Source organism: Lissotriton helveticus, chromosome 9, assembly GCF_964261635.1.
Source record: "Lissotriton helveticus chromosome 9, aLisHel1.1, whole genome shotgun sequence".
Lineage (NCBI taxonomy): Eukaryota > Metazoa > Chordata > Amphibia > Caudata > Salamandridae > Lissotriton > Lissotriton helveticus.
This window is the reverse complement of record NC_136070.1, coordinates 657973377-657990681: the sequence shown is the minus strand read 5'-3', so window position 1 is coordinate 657990681 and position 17305 is coordinate 657973377. Positions and strand designations below refer to the sequence as shown.

Here is a 17305-nt window from a genome sequence, read left to right as displayed (position 1 = left end):
ATTCATTGAATTTTGAGGCGGAAAGGAACATGCGTTCTGGGGGAAATTTCCACGTCCTCTACCTCTAGGAGCTTGTTGAACACCTCGACCTCTTGCACCAGAAGCACCATTCATACGCTGTAACAAAATAGGACAACTATACTTGAAATTACCCTCTTCCTTACAATATGAACACTGATTGGAACCTATAGGAACACGCTGTTGAGGATACTCAAACCTTTGCGAGTTCCTCTGAAACTGTTGAGGTTGCTGATAGTTACTCTGACCACCACGTGGCAGATACGCCTGTTGTAAAAGGACCTTCGTTTTTAACTCTTTCGTTTTCTTGTCTGCTCTATCCTTCTCATCTTTGTCCCTATTTTCGTAGCACTGTGCAGTAGCCAATATCTGTGCTGAAGAAGAAACGGCCCACGAACTTTCTGAATCCTTTAATTTCTTACACAACTCGGGAAGCAAATTGTGCACAAACTTGTCAACGAACAACCGTTGACCACCTTCTGTACTCATATCTTGACCACTGTGGTTGATAAACGTTTCTTCGAACCTGGTGAAGAAATCAGACACGGTTTCATCTTTCTTCTGCTTACACGCAGACAATTTGTCCCAATTCACTCGCATAGCAGGCATTAAAGTCTTCATGTATGTAACAATCCTACCAGGAAGTTCTGCAACTAAAGGTTCTGGTTTAGCATCACTAATTTGTCGGCCATCTGCAGCACCAATATTAGCCCATGTGTCGCCTAATTCTTGTGCGTGATCTGTATGACGAATCAAACCCCATAAAGGCTGCGGAACAACATTTCCAAACAACATGTCTAGGTCAGCTAAATTCATAATACATGAGTCTGCCATCTGGGAAAGTTCCTTATAGTACCCTGCAGGGTTTTTACGAGGGTCAGGCAAAGTCTGTTTAAGGGCCAGAACTTCAGCTCGCTTCCATGGGACATGTACCCAAACACGCTGAACATGAGGCAGAATGGGCGGATTAACATTTGGGTCGCCGTCTGTCCAAACTGGGGGAACTTCTCTCATTGGATATTGTCTCACCTTCTTTTTAACGGAGGAATCAGGCTCAAACAACAACTGAGAAATACTTCCACTCCTAAATGACAACAATGTCGCAACTGCTTTCTTAACATCTGAACCCACAATTGTGCCTTTCCCAAACTCGAACCGTACACGACATAACTCAGGTGGATTGGGCTCCAAATCATTCTCCTCTAAATCCTCACAAAGAAAAGTACACATTTTATCAAAACGTACCTCTGCTTTGGTGCTTCCCACTGATGGAAGACATCCATAACAGACTCTAGCTCATATCTTGTCGGGTCTGTAACCCATTTATGTGCCAAATAATCCAATGTTTCCTGCTCTCTAGAGTCAGGCAGTTGACTACGCAACTGTTTGCGTGTTGAAACAGGGGTCATACTTGTTGCCCCAAATAGAGGATACAGAAGACTAGCGACAGTGTCAGTCATTCTCTGTCGAACAGAAGGAGAAGTCGACGAGAGAACAGGAGGAAAAACAGAGTGAGGCAAGGTAGATGCAGATGCAGACGCAGAGGCAGTATCAGAAAGATTACCAGAAGAGGTAGTCGATGTAGTAGGCAAAGTCGTAGGAAGTATAGGGGGAGCAGGTAGTAAAGTCGGCGGCCCTTGAGGAGGCTGCGCCATAGGAGTAGGAGCCAGCTGAAGAAGAGCTGGCGGCTGTGGAAGAACTTGAGGCACAACAATCGGGGGTTGCACGACTAAAGGTTGTGGAGGTGCTGTAGCACTCTGCGCATAGGGGGGTGGCAAACTCAATAAGTGTGACATTAGGGGGTCTTTTTCAAGTTCTTTTGCTGCATCTTGCTGAAGAGGCGGCAAAACTAGATAACATTTATCAATCGCCATTTTACATTGCCTGTGCAACTGCTCACTTGCCTGTTCTTCTTCGTTATCTTTATACTGCGTAGCAGCTTGCATTATCGAGATACCCCTTTCTCTCTTATTTCTCTTTGCTAATTTAATTTCTTTCTGTTTGGCTTCCGTACGCCATAGGCGGAAAGAGTCAAACATCGCCGGCCGGGCTTTCTTCTTAAAAGGTTTGACCTCCAGATTATCTAACATGTCCGTGTCAAAACTACCATACTGGGGCCATTTTAGAACACCATCCTTTCTGGTGTATCGGATCCATACTTCATTATATGTGATGGGGCCTACGCCATGTTTCACATAAAGTTCATACGTTGGAGTTCCAATTGGAGGAACCGGACACGAGTCCTCCAATCGGGAATCACTATTACAACCAAGACAAAACAAATTACCGAGTCTGCTAAGACCAGGCATCTTCGCTCTCTAGTCTAGCTTCAAACTTCAAAGGATTATCGAATACGATAGTCTCGTGAATACACGAGTCCCTCGGCTTTGGTACTTGCAAGTTCCAAATCAAAGATCCCAAGGGAATACCCAAACTAAGAACCAAACTAAGGACTGGGAGACGCTCCACTTATACTTAACTGAGGTATCGATGACGTCACCAGAAGACTCGTCTATCGTTTCGCTCTACCAATCATCAAGGGTCCAAAACAGGGCGATAGTCAGGGCAGCAGTCCTTCGTAGCCGTCGGGAAGCGGGGAACCTCGCAGCAAAGACTTTCGGACCACGTCGACATGCAGGGGTCGATGAAGTGGCAGCCTTCCTCCAGAATTTTCACACGAAGCTCCTCACGAACCTCTGGCTTGGACCGGTACCGCTGAAATCGCCCCATGTTGGGCACCAACTGAAGTACTGGGTTTTTCGGAACCCAGCGGTGCCAGGGACACACCCTATGACTTCGAGTCCTTCCTGTTTTAGACTACAGAAACTTAGAGTCTTCTTGGTGAAGTCAAAGATCGAGTTTATTGGCTGCAACCAGGTAACAGGTATCCTAGAAGTACAACACGGTGTATATTCTCAGGAGAATGCTCAATCTTACAAAGCCAGCCTTCTCTTTTTATACAAAATATTATGCTTCAGGCAAACATTCCTTAATTTAAAGTTGACCATTCACATATTTTCACTACAAAGAAAAAGTAGAATCATGATGACAAGCTTATTTTCAGTTTGCCCAACCCACAATAAATCACCCGGCAAGGCCCAACATTTTCATCAGATATCGACGGACCCCTAATAAATTCGGGCACCTCCTCCTCGTAAAGCAGGTCATAAAGTAAGGAACAGGGACAGGTGTGTGTAAGATTAGGCGTGGTTTGTGTGCGATGAAAGGTTTATGGCATGCTGTGCCTTGATACTATTTCGATCGGCCACTGGGAGAGGAACTGACCGAACAGGTTTGGCCTTGGGCAGTGGAGTCAGCTTGCCCAGGTCGTGCAGGAGTCAGCAAAGGTGTACGTGTCCTTCGGACTCATTTTTGGCCTTAGTCACCGGCCTATGTGAGGGCAATCACAAAATGGATGCCATATACAAAATGGAACCCGAGGGTTCAGGACGGAATCTCTAATTTCAGGGTTAAATCGTCACTCGAATATGACGAAAATGCTTGTGCATAGTATACCCGCCATTCTCGGTCGGCTGATATAAAAATCGTCATGATACGACGATGTTTACAACACAGGTCCAGAATTTTAAGTACCACACCTTCACAGTTCCCTTTAAACAAACCTGTCATTGTTGCGTTTTACACAGAACTATGTAAAAGATACCAATACTGGATAACTGTAGTTACAGGCAAGTAACTTGGTTTCTTCTTCATTAATGGGATTCGTGAAACCTAACAGTGGCATATCACAGGAGATGCTACTTTGCAGCATCTGAGCATGGGAAAACTACAAGACAACATCAGAATTTTGTATTTTGGACTTTTCCTACTTTATACGCTAATATAATCAATCATCTTTTCCCTTGAATTTCATAGAAACAGAGCAAAATCCTGCAGCCCTCCGCCACCGACAGGATGGAGGTAAAATGTTTGAATTTTTTAGTTTACAGTGTGAATGTCGTTGATTTGCAGAAACCACGGAAAACAAAGTGCTTATAATGCACTGATATGTAGAATAAGTTCCCTTCATTCACATGGTTTCTCTCACTTTCAGTCTCTCATTTGAGTCCAAGAAGCCTCACACCTTAATTGCCTTGCTTGTGTGGAATGAGGCTTATGCACTTTGGGGGTATGGTAGACTAACAAAGTGGGTTAGCAGAAACATAGAATGAGCACCAGGGACTATTTTATTGCACATAGAATGCGTGAAAAATATGTGTCCTACTGCTAAAGTGTAGCTCTGATAATACCAACTGAATGCATGGTTGAATGACAGGATAATAGAGGAATGGAGTTCACATTGTATTAACAAATACCTAGAGCTCTGAGGAGCAGAGAGAGGAATCACAGAAAGGGGTTGAATAAAGGACATAATGCAGTTTCATAATATAATGCCAGAGGAAAGATGGGAGGTTAGAGGAAGTGGTTGTGGATAAAAGACATGTGGTAGCCAATACAAGGGCATGCCACAAATTACACAAATCTTTCTGGCCTTGATGTGAGAGGAGATTAAAGCCTAGATCTAAAATAGATTATAACATCTTTCTTTCTTTCTTTCTTTCTTTCTTTCTTTCCTTCTTTCTTTCTTCATTCCATAAAAAGTAATTATTTCATGTTATCTAGGTTTCTATCGCTCAATCTAGTTTTCTTTCTTTCTTTCTTTCTTCATTCCTTTAGTCATTATTATCATTATTTAATGTTCTCTTGGTTTCTGTCTCTCAATCTAGTTTTCTCTCTCACTGTCTTTCTTTTTTTCTTTCTCTCTTTGCTTAGATACATATTTTTTTTATCCTTCTCTATTCTTCATTTCAGGAAGTGGCTGTGTTTATGTTGAACCTACTGGAGAGAGGACGTGTCGGCGGTTCCGCATGAAACTGACTAGGCACTGGGACTAAGGACATTCCTGCAATATTTGAATGCAGAAACCCGGTTAAGAAGTCCCCAGGAAAAAAGTGAAGACCTGCTCTCGCATCAAACACAGGGACTAAAGATATCAGTATCCAGGTGTATAATCAAGCAAACAACCTACAGGATATCTTGCGCAAATTAAAAGATGTAAGAAAACGCCTCAGACACGAGGAAGAGTATTCTCCGGTTGAAATTGAACAAATCGAATAAGAGTGGAAACCCCACAGTGAGAAGGTTGACGTAATAGCAATCCAAAAAGAAGATCATAAGTCTGTCCTGAAGAAGGTGCTGAAAAAGAGCTTAACGCACCGAAACGCGTCGACAAGGGACTTTCTTTCAAACTATGTATTTTGATGTTTGAATATCACTTTTTTAATGTATGAAAAAAAAAATGTAATTTGTTTTTTGAGCGTTGAACCAGAATAGGAATTGTTTTATGTATTAGATTAGGATTGCTCTTGAGTACATGCTCAAAAGAAATGTTTTGTTATTAGTTTTATGTAAATGATTTTAAGTGTAATAAAATGTTGAGAGATACAAGTGACTTCAGTGTTGTGCAGTAATAATTACCTAAAACCACTTTTTGAACACTAGTAACATAAGATTAGTGTGTAGACCAGTCGGTCACAAAGCAAAAGTTAATGGCACAGAAAGGAATCTCTTTTTACTGTGTTTATGTTGATGCTGTGCCATTCAACGCTGCACTACAAGGAACACAGTGGCCCGTGGGAAAGACACCGAGACTTTGACGTAGTTTTCCGGAGACGGAAAAAAAAATCCGTAAAACTACGTCTGAAAGACCAGCCTACAGCCCGTTTCACGCAAGACGGCATTACCCGCCGATTCTTGGGGGATCTTAACTTTACACTTTGGCTCCGCGCTTGATACTACGGCCGCTGTGGGCCTTTGTTTGTTTGAACTTTACCCGACTAGGACCGGGTTGGAATTATCACCGGTCCCCCGATACCACCCCATTACACGTTCTTCAGCCCTGAAGAGTCACGGGTATTTCCCGAATTGACGAAACACGTGTCGGCTGGTGCATGTTCTTTGGCTCTCCTTGACAGGAGTTCCATTCTGACTCATAAAAACTATTACATATGAAAAGAACCATTGGTGTGCGATTTTATCATTCCATTACGCATGTGATTACTCTCACAGTTTAATTGACTCCCAAGTGTGCTCTGGACTTTGCTTATAATCTTGGGTAGGTGTCTGTTGTATTTCTCTGTGGCACAGTTTGTGCATCTAAGACTGTTTGGAATAAATACACACTGCTATTGAACCCCAGATAAAAATGTGGCATTCAGAATTGAAGAGGGAAACAGCTCTCAAAATCTAAACATTCATTGTCGCAGCCAAGCCTCATTTTCCAGAAGCACTGGATCAAGCTCGTCTACGTGCTTGTAATAATATGGGTGCTTCTCAGGACACACAGACTCACACTTGCCTCCCTCTCTCTTCCAGCTGTTACAAGTTCCCCTGCAGAGCTTTGCTGCTCTGGTTATGGCCTTTGCTCTCATTTGAAAGCCTTCGGAATGCTCATGAAAATATTACAAGGAGGCTGGGAATCAGGTCACCAGAACACTTGATAATATTCTTCCTTGTGTCAGGAGGGTCAGGCACGGGGAAGGGATGTGTGGGTGACTTCAATATTTTACACATTTAGTCCACGCCCCCTCTCCTGCCATCTTGTGTCTGTCGGACACCAGCCCAACTACAGAGAAAGCTTCTCAAGAGGACAGCGGTTAAAATGGACACACTTCAGATGGAAAGTGGCACACAACTGACTTTGGGCCAGCTCTACCAGCCTCTTAGAGGCCTGGGATGTTGGGAATTGGCACACCCACCTTCAGAAACAGCAGCATTGAAGAGGATAGACAGATCCTCCCCACACGCCCCCCCCTCCAAATATGACAGTCTTTTGTCTCAGCCCTACAGCCTCTCTCTCTCAAAGGCATGCGATTGTATACTTCCGGATCATTTTACCACGACCATCCATGCTCTACGACCCTTTGGATGCACTGGCATGGTTATGAGCTGACAGACCTTCTGAGATTGGAGACCCATGGTTGATATGTGGTAGTGGAGAGGATGTGGTCTCACAGGTATAGAGGGTGGACCTCGAAGCTCGAGAACCGGGTTCGAGTCTCGGCAGGGATGCTCATCATCCTGTGATTCTGGGCAAATTACTTCATCTCTCAGCGCCTACCAAAAATTAAATGTGTTCGCCTGTAACGTAACTGGTGCTCATGTAAAGCACTCTGATACCTTCAGGTTGAGTTTGCGCTATATAAAACTCTTTGGGGAAAAAAACATATTCAGACATATTGGTCATTGATGCTGAGCACCACTAATGATATAAGGGGAATTGCTCTTCATCCTCATGCCCTGCTGATAATGCTAGGTTACACTGGAGAAGATAGTTCCTACCCACTCACAACTCCTACGGGGAGACTAACTGTGCGGGTTATTGGTTCCAAGATTATCTATAGCCAAGTGCTGGAAATCGCAAGCCACTCCGCTGTTATAGACTCTGGTGGCCCACATCCTTGAATATCTTTAACATGGAGAAGCTGACATCCCTATTCTGTAACACCCTCAACACATTTGAACGGATACCACTAGATTGTCTAATAAAACCCAGGTCTGATAGGAAGTGTCGCTGGTCGGCGTGCAATAAAGAGAACGCCGCCTGACGATGAGCTACACAGTCTGAACGCGAGCTTTACTATCCAAACACAATCTGGTTGTTCAGTTTCAGTTTACGTCTTTATTTCGATCTGGTTGTTTATTACACAAGCCTGACAGAGTTATTAGCACTGAGCTGTTCTGTCAACAATAACCCAGGCACAGGGAGACAGGAGAAAAACAAGCAGCCGCGCCGAACCAGGGAGAGGAGGGGGACCACTCCCCCAACCAGACCTATTGGCTATGGGTTGTGGGTGGATGGATGGGTGGATGGGTGGGTGGAATTGCGAAAATTATTGATGGGTGCATGATGGATGGGTGGATGTGTGGGTGGGTGGATGGATGGATGGCTGGATGAATGGATGGGTGGGGGATGGATGGATGGATGTATGAATGGCTGAAAGGGCGTACAGTCCGGCCTCTGTGACCAAATTGCACGCTAAAGTGTGTTTATAAAATGGTTTTAGGCATAAGGTATGCTGAAACTGGTGTACTTTAATTGTTGTAGGGATATACCCTACGACTGAATAATACCAATTTTGTCTCTTAAAAGCAGAATTGCTGTTTTTGAGGAATTAAGTTGTAAGAAATTCCTCCTCATCCAGAGGCAATACTAGAAATTCAGCTTCTAAATTTCCGTTGGGTTGACATATCTGCCTCAATGGGGACAATTAGCTGCGTGTCATCCGCATAGGATATAGTCTCAAACCCATGGCCTCTGATGATATCTGCTAGGGGTGTCACATATACATTGAACAGGGTCGGGCTCAGTACTGAGCCCTGCGGGACTCCCCTATCCACCCCTATCGTCTGTGATCATCATCATACTTTATTCGACAATTAAGTCATAAAAGCAAACATAAAACCACAGTATTTCAGTATAAAATTCCATTAAAACAACTTTCAATAAATATCTAAGATTTGAATTAAACTACTATAGACGATTGCCGAATATCAATTATTTTGAGTGCATAAAAGCTAAGTTCATAAAACAAAATCCATCATTTTCAACAGTACAGGTGGTATTGCACATAAGTTACACAAATTGAGTAGGCCCACATATTTACACACAGTCTGCAAACAATAATCAGAGCCCTTCCGCAACAAGGCGCATACGGATTACCCAATCCCATTTCAGAAATTTAGCCATGGCAATAGCAATTACACGGCAGGGGTCACTACTTAAAATTCTTAAAGCCTCAGTGTACCTTCGTGTACCAATCGCTCTGCAGATAGGCTTAACCCACATGGCTCTGGGTGCAGAATATAAGGGGCAAAAGAAAAGAAGATGACTTATTGTTTCTCGTTCTTCACCACACTTGCGGCATTTATCCCTACCGTTTTCCCCTGCCCAATTGGCTGTAAAAGACCTACCTGGAAGGGAGCCTACTCTAAATTGAAAATAGAGTTTGCGGTCCTGATTTTTCTCTATGGCATCCCAATACAATTCCAGTTTCGGTTGGGCCTTAAATTCTAGGAAACGGCCTGTTAGGTGTGAGGAAGAACCCCTTATACATACTTCTGCATTTATCATCTCCCAATAGCTTACTTTCAGAAGTTTCTTGGAAGGGAATATAGCTTTTGTCCGGTCGTCCCATAGCTCTCGCAGTCCCAACCTAATTAGGAGGGACCGAATGGACTTCAGCCAGTGAATTTTTTGGGAGCCATCTTTTATCATAATCTCCCGTAAGCCTTGTGCATAATGTTTGAGTTCCTCTGTGGTCCACAGTCGGCGCCAATACAGCAAGGGCCATAGAGAGGCAAGGTCCTGGACCGCTTTTTGTCCAAGATCCCACATTAGAGGTGTTAAAGGGGTACTTGTAGGGACGCTAGTTGCTTTACGCAAAAATTCGTTTTCTGCTAGCGTCAGATTTTTCAAATTCTGAAATCCCCATAGCTCGGCACCATACAATGTCGAGCTTAGCACCTTCATCCTATAAATTTCCAATAGTGGTCTAATGGGCTTTGTTGTTGATAAGCTAAACTTTTTCAGAAGAATACCAGCCTGCTGATGATGTTTTAATACTGCAATATCTAATTGGCTGATCCACCCCAGATCTCTCTGGAGTGTGACCCCCAGATAAGTGAAGGCGTCAACCCGCTCTAGCGGGGCGCCATTCATATACATCGCTCCTCTGAAAGGTTTAGCAGGCCCAGATGATATACGGCCGTTAAGGACCATAAATTTCGTTTTTGCCGTGTTTATTTCAAGGCCTCTCTTCAAGCAGAAAATTTCAAAGCGCTTTAAAGCGCGCTGGAGCCCACTTGGTGTTTTTGACATAATCAATGTATCGTCCGCGAACATGAGGATCGGGACCCGCTCACCACACATAGCCGGGGCATCGGTAGGGATCAGGGAGAGGAACTCAGCCACCCCGTTCACGAAGAGCGAGAACAAGGTCGGTGCCATGACACAGCCTTGTCTCACTCCCCGCTCAACCGGGAAGGTTTCCGTTACCTCTCCCTGACGACCCCACCGAACCCGGGCAAAAGTATCCTCATGTAGGCGGACGATTAGGCTCAATAGTTCAGGCGCCATCCCCAGCTCTGCAAGGACTTTCCACAGGATTTTACGCGGAACAGGGTCGAAAGCCACCCTTAGGTCAACAAAGACCGCGTACAAGGTGCCTTTCTCTAAGATCACCGTACGCCAGTATAACATGATAAACCTAAAGACCTGGTCTATAGTACTTGTTTTCGGGCAAAAGCCAGCCTGGAGGTGACTCAAGATGTTATCATCATCCATCCAGGACTGGATTTTGCCCAATACAAGTCGACCCACAATCTTTTGGATCGAGTCGATCAGACTTATCGGTCTATAATTAGCTGCTGACGACTTATCCCCTTTTTTGTACACTGGCACTATCTCTGCACCTTTCCATGATTGGGGCACCTCCATCCCTTGTGCTATGGCATTTGCCACATACAGGATATATATCCTCCAGCGGGTTCTATTATTCAAAAATACATCTGCGGGCACACAGTCCATGCCTGTGGCACGACCCTCATTAACTAGGCCTAGTGCCCTGTCCACTTCTCCTAAAGTGAAAGTGGCTTCTTTATAAAAGACGTGAACAAACACCCCCTCGCTACTATTAGCTACACTGCTGGCATATTGGGGGCTAAAATACTCAACCCATGAGTTTTGGTCAACATTATATTGAGGGCTCTCTTTATGCCCTCCCCTGTCCCATTTAAAAATATTCCCCAAAAATGTAGGGTTTTTAGATTTACATGCCATTTTGAGATCTTGCCACCAGTTCTGTTCCCATTCCTTTTTTGCCACATATTAAGTTTGTCCATAATTTGAACGGGCCAGCTTTATTTTCCTTAAGTCTTTGGTCTTTAAAGCAAGGCCTAAATCTCCCCTAGCTTGACGGCAGAGGTCATTATACCAGGTTTCCTATTTTCTGATCTGGGATCTAGTGCCTAGGTTAGGTATGCAAAAATTAGGTTTGCAAAAATATTTTTTTAATTCAGCAAACAGGCTATTATGAATCTCCATCAGAGGTTGATGTGAAGGGCCAAGCAAGGTGGCCTCCTCAATAGCTGCTAATGCTCCTTCCAAGTCCTCACTAATGTCAGAAATGATTTTCTGATGCCCCACAACCTGGCACCACTTAAGGTGGCGCTCATCATTTGATAATACCAAATCAGGCAAGATTGACCTTCCAGGAACCCCATTCTTTTTACGAAGTCCCATATTAAACGATGCCGAAAGAGGGTTGTGGTCACTCTCAACACGAGCGACCACCTCCATATCGAAGAGAGTACTCCACAACTTAAGCGGGACAAGCAAATAATCAATATTACTTGCCCTTGCACCATTGTCAAACGTTTCCTTTCCCATTTTATCTGACAATGTGCGCCCATTAGCAGCCCTTAGCTGATTCCCCATACAGAGGCCCTTCATCTGTATCAAGGCCTCTGTCCATTTTTTTTATAGGATTAGTACCCAGTTGTGGTATTCCCCACCTAAGGTCCTCCTCCTCTGTTAAGCCAGTATCGTCCAAACCGAGGGGCTCAAACCTAGTATTAAAGTCCCCCGCAATTAAAGGTAGTATACTGGGGGGAGTGGCCTGTAACAATGTATCTACGTTTGTAACCACATCTGATTTCTTACCACCCGGGAGCCCCCTTGCATATACATTGTGAATATCAATTCTTTAGTCATTTGGAAATTTGAGTCTAACAACTAAAACGTCACTACTTGCCACCGAAAGCTGCTGAATGTGGCATTTAAGACTCTGTCTGACCCATATGACCAGAGCACCCATCGTCTGTGATACAAATGGCCCCAACTGGATGCTCTGTGTACGTCCCGATAGAAAGCTCTGGATCCACTCAAGAGCCTTACCCCTCACCCCGATCCGCCTTAGTCTGTCCAGCAGCAACCGGTGTGAGATGGTATGAAATGCCACTGACAGATCAAGGAGGACTAGGATCACTGGAGTCCCTCCGTCTAATCTCATCCTGATGGTATCCGTCACTTCTAACAGTGCAGCCTCTGTGCTGTGTGATGCACGGAATCCAGACTGAGAGGGATCCAGGAGGTGATTTTGTTCCAGATAGTGGGACAGCTGTTGGTTCACTAGAGTTTCCAGAACCTTCGCACAACAGGGGAGGAGCGAAATAGGCCTGTATTTCTGCAGCTCAGACGGATTCGCCGTCGACTTCTTTAGGAGTGGCTTGACCCGCGCTCTTTTCCACTCATTTGGAAATATGGCTGTCTCAAACAAGATGTTGTATATTTTAGAAAGCGCATCTACTGACTGTTGCCCTCCGCATATATTAAGGGAATCCTTCCTCACTAGTCTGGATCCCCCTCTGGTGCTTCTGAATAACTCCCTTAAGCAGGGCATTGGCACAATGTATTTAAAGAAGCAGAAATTGTCCCCATCTTAAAGAAAACAGTGTCAGACCCTTTAGCTCTGACTATCACCCCATTTCCCTCCTCCCCTTTCTAGCTGAGATTCTGTAAGCCCATGTGGCAAGCTGTCTCAGCAACTTTATAGAACATTCTCACTACCTCGACCCCCACTAGGTGGGCTTCCGTCCAGCTCATTCCACAGAGGCCGTCATCATCACAGTCCTAGACCAACTTAGAAAGGGTGCGGACAAGGGCATTACTAAGGATCTGGTACTCCTTGATCCCTCTGCAGCATTCAACACAGACAACGATGAACTTCTGTCCGACCTTGTTAGCAACGCCGGGATCCAGGGCCTGCCCTTAAGAGGCTATTATCCTTTATGGAAGACCGCTCAAGCTGCACGCCTCGCCCACCTTTCCTCCCCCAAGGTTAAACGTACCTGTCCGGTGCCGCAGGGCTCTTCCCTCTCAACGCTTCTTTTCAACCTGTACATGCAGCCCCTCATTCGGTTCCTTGGAGAAAGGAAGGTCTGCACCTTCAACTTTGCCAATGACCTACAATTGATATTTGATATCGATCAGTCAGCATCTTCTGTCTCCAATTTCCAATCCACCTTGCAATTCATAAGCGACTGGATGAACAGCAACCATCTGCAATTGAACCCAGATAAAACAGAGCTGATTCTAATCGGCGGGCTATCTAACCCCTGGAATTCCAAGTTCTGGCCAACCAAACTGGGATCCCCCCACTTCCCTCGAGCTCAACCAAAAGACTGGTCATCACTATTGACAATGATCTTTCTATGAAAGCCCAGATTGGGACAGTGGTCTCTTCCTGCTTCTTTCAGCTTTGAAGGATCAGGAAGATCAGCAGATTCTTTACTACTGAAGCCCTGACCCAAGTGGTATTGGCCCTAGTCATCTCCCACATTGACTATGCCAACTCACTGTACATGGGCATCCCGGCATAACAATTAAAACGATTGCAACTGGTGCAAAACCAGGCAGTTAGACTAATCTACCACCAGCCTAAATGGCACCACGTTATCCCGTTAATGAAAAAATTATACTGGCTACTGGTAGCCGAACACAGCGCTTTTAAGCTAGGCTGCATCATATTTAAAGCTCTTCATGGCACAGTCCGGTGTTTGTTTCCTCTTGGGTGCAGCATTATGTCCCCTCTCGGGAACTTAGGTCTTCCCATCTGAATCTTCTTGTCATCCCATCCTTCAAATGCAAGAAATTTGGGGGACTAAGATTTTTGGTCCTGGTCTCCCAATTCTGGAATTCTCCCCTCTGGACATCAGATTACTGACCTCTTACGCTCAGTTCAGGAAACTCTTAAAGACCTGGCTGTTTCGCCAGGCATATGATTAAGTCACTCAAGCAGTAGTATCCCTCAGACCCCAGCGCCATGAAACCGTTTGGTGTATGTGCGCTTTAAAAGCTCCTTTAACATAGCATAACATAACACTGGCGATTGCGCGAGGCCGCATCCACATCCATCATTTTTTTGCCCATCATGTTACCTCACTTTGGACCTGCCTTGTGCAAATCATTCCTGAGACCGAGCTGTACCAACCAACTGATGAACCCTAACTAGGGTTAAACCAGTCTTGGGTTGCTTGAGTTTGATTCTAAAAACTCAGGTCAGACTGTTCCCATTGGAGCAGGGTCAAGATGGATTTGCATATTTGGCTGTGCCAAACTGAGGTGACATGGTGTGCAACATAACAATGGATTAGGATGCAGCCCGAGTGATTACCAGTGGCTGAGATTAATTCCAGCATTCCCTCCATCATTTTTTTGTTTGCTTTGGTGTGTCACTCAATGTGGGACAATTGTGCCCAGACATGGGTCCCATACTCACTGTGGCAATGGAACCAATCTATACCTGGCTGATGAGCCCTAACTAAGGCAAAAGCAGTCTTGGGTTGCTTTTGTTCTGGCCCAAGGAGTGCGTAGCCTGGCATTCAGGGTTGGTGTTTCATTGGAGAAGGGTCAAGACTGATTTGCATATAGCTTGGTCCAAATTGAGGTGGCCATCTATTTAGGTAAATATTATCTTGTCACTACTGTTTCCAAGAGCTGCTATAAAACATTTGTTGATGAAACAAAATCATGCGGCTCGACCACATTAAGGGCAAAGTTTGTGATTGTAATCACTCCATCTGCCAGGCTCAGTGTTAGGCCATGTGCAAGCAGAGTCTACTGGACCTCAACTATGAGGATTGAAATCGTTTGCCAATAATGTCCCGTGGACCAGCCTACTATGGCGCTGTAAACTGGGTCAAATACAACCTTTTCCACACTTGACTCTCAGTTGTGGTGATGGAGAGATGTTCAAGGCTACTCAAGGAGGTAGTGTGGAGCTGCTCTTGCTCAGTGCTCAACAAGCACCTCTTCCCCTGTTTTTCTATATCCCCACATTGATACAGGCTATTTTCCTCAAGCCCAGGTGTCACCCTGAGTAAAGATTATAAGTTACTAGCATTAATGCAGTTCAGTTGTACTTGGTATCACTCTCAAAATAGGGGCACCCAGTTCTCTCACCCTCTCAACTGAGAGGTTGTGCACCATTTTGCAGCATTTTCTTAGATCATACTTCTTCCACTAGGCCCATGCTGAATAGTGGGCCTGACAAAAGCGGGGCACCAGTCCGGTATCGACAGAGGCCAGATCGGAAAATGGATGAGTATCTCTACAGTCAGGATCTCAGCTATGTACTCATGCCAACATTGTTAGTCATCACTGGGGTCTGATCAGGCAAGCTGACACTTACAAGTACAACCTCTTCTGAATGGTCATGATGTCAGGAGATGTATCATTGAACTGGTCAGGTCAAATGGGCAATTGTAGCTCCCTAATGGGCTAATCACTCTGAGTAATTCTGGCCATACACAGCCCTATCACACTGTGTGCAGTTGCGGTCATGCCAGACCTCTGGTCATTTTTGGCAGTCTCTTAAAGGCTATTCAACTCAAGCAGGCATTGGCCCGTACAGGCTGACGTTTCTGTTAGCTTGTAGAGACACGTTCAGATCAGATTTCAACATATACAAGAGTTCATTAGGCCTCAGTAATTGCAGTTACAATGAAAGCATTTCCAATGAGGAACCAACATGGAGAGATTACTGGCCCCAACAAGAGGTTGAACAGATCACTCTCTTTAGTCCTTCTCTTCAATACGCCTCAAAGACACCTGGACATGCTGCAATTTGCTCCTCCTGGACCAACACTCGTAGAGCAGGGTTGGCTTGCTCCTTGGCTTTCACAGGAGGCAGGTTTCTAGATGCTATAACACAGGTAAACCTCACTTCCAGCAAGAGAGCCAGACTCATAGATGTCCCTTACCTGTGGTAGACTGATTATCATGCAGACACCAGGCAGGTTTCGCAGCAGTCCTTTGAGTACTCTGTGGAGCACTCTCTTTCTTGGCTGTAGAGGACTTGGACCTGGAACAAAAACTGGGGTAGCGAGGTCCCACTTTTATTTACCAATATCAGACAGGAGATGTTTACCCACTATCTGTGACCGTAGAACTAGTTTGGGGAGGTTCTCTCTTCATCTATTCTAAGATGCTCTCCAGACACTGTCTTTGTGCAGAGTGATGCATGTCAGAGAAGCGGCACAAAGAGCAGTAAGGTTTTTCTACCTGACTTGCATCAGCCAAACTGAAGAAGTAACTATTGAATGACCAAAGGACAGGCCTCACCTATAGGTTTCCTCACCTTGCACTTTCATCGGCAGTCCCCCCTTCACCACTACCATCCACCAACTGGCAGTGTTCAGAAAGTCTATTCAGCAACTCCTTGCTAAGCAAAAGGCCTAATAACATTTCTTAAAGGAGCCCTGTTTCCACTCCTCCCAATTTACTGTCTAGTTCTCCTCCTTCCTGCTTCAGGAATATAAAAAAATAAAATCCACTGTCCATGTAAATAGCCTCTCCTTCAAACTGCGCAAAGGCTAACACACATGAATCCCACATAACTCCATTACTCTGAGTTACTCATACACACAATGCATATAACATACTGGAAGGGTGACCAGATGTCCCGGATTCCCCTGGGCAATCCTAGTTTTCAGTGAAATGTCCCGGTGTCCCGACACATTTTTTCATTTGAAATAAATGTTCCGGTCAGGTAATTCAGCAAAGCACAATTGAAAAAAGCATTCTCTCCTTCCACAAGCGCCTCTGAAGACAGAAAATGTATCTGTTTCTGTGTTATATATATATTTATTTTAAGTAAGCCTCTAATATTTCTTATTTTCTTTCTATAATTGGTTATTGTATATTACATTTATATTATATACCACTATTTTTTTTGATTTGGTATGTGTTTATCAGAAAGTACATTAATAACTGATTTTATTTTTAAGAATTTTTTGTCGGCACAACATTGTCACATTTACTGTGGAGAATCTATGATCAGTAAATGTATTTCACATACAGAAAAATACACTTAAAGACATTTTTTTAAATAAAGTTTGTCTAAATATTTAGTAAGATATTGTTTTAACTTTTGTTTCTGTGACCAATTTAGAAGAAAAGCACCTTTTCAAAAAAATAATTATATTTGCAACTATCAACGTCCTCTGGGTGCCATCAGTAGACATGAAGAAAGCGTGGTTTGTACAAAGTGTAAAACATATATATGTAGACACATTCTATGACAGTAAGCATCACTGTATCGCTAAGTCTCTTATTTACTGTATAAGTATTTGAGGTGCTCTGTGAGACGGTACATCAGTATTTTAATACTTCTCAGTACATCTATGAGTGGGTGCATCAGTGTCACAATAGGTCTGTGGTTGCGTA

The 17305-nt window shown here is 44.3% G+C and overlaps 1 protein-coding gene and 1 long non-coding RNA gene across 2 annotated transcripts in view; one reads left to right on the top strand and one right to left on the bottom strand.

Annotated features, from left to right (window-relative positions):
- LOC144782566 (uncharacterized) overlaps window positions 1–5470 on the top strand; it is a 266745-nt gene extending 261275 nt beyond the window's left edge. The window contains exons 20-21 of the mRNA XM_078661947.1: window positions 3895–3939; window positions 4831–5470. Coding sequence (XP_078518073.1) covers window positions 3895–3939; window positions 4831–4890 — 105 coding nt within the window. The 3' untranslated portion in view covers window positions 4891–5470. The remainder of the gene's footprint in view (window positions 1–3894; window positions 3940–4830) is intronic.
- LOC144781762 (uncharacterized) overlaps window positions 1–17305 on the bottom strand; it is a 351692-nt gene that overhangs the window by 270684 nt on the left and 63703 nt on the right. The gene's annotated exons all lie outside the window — the stretch shown is intronic.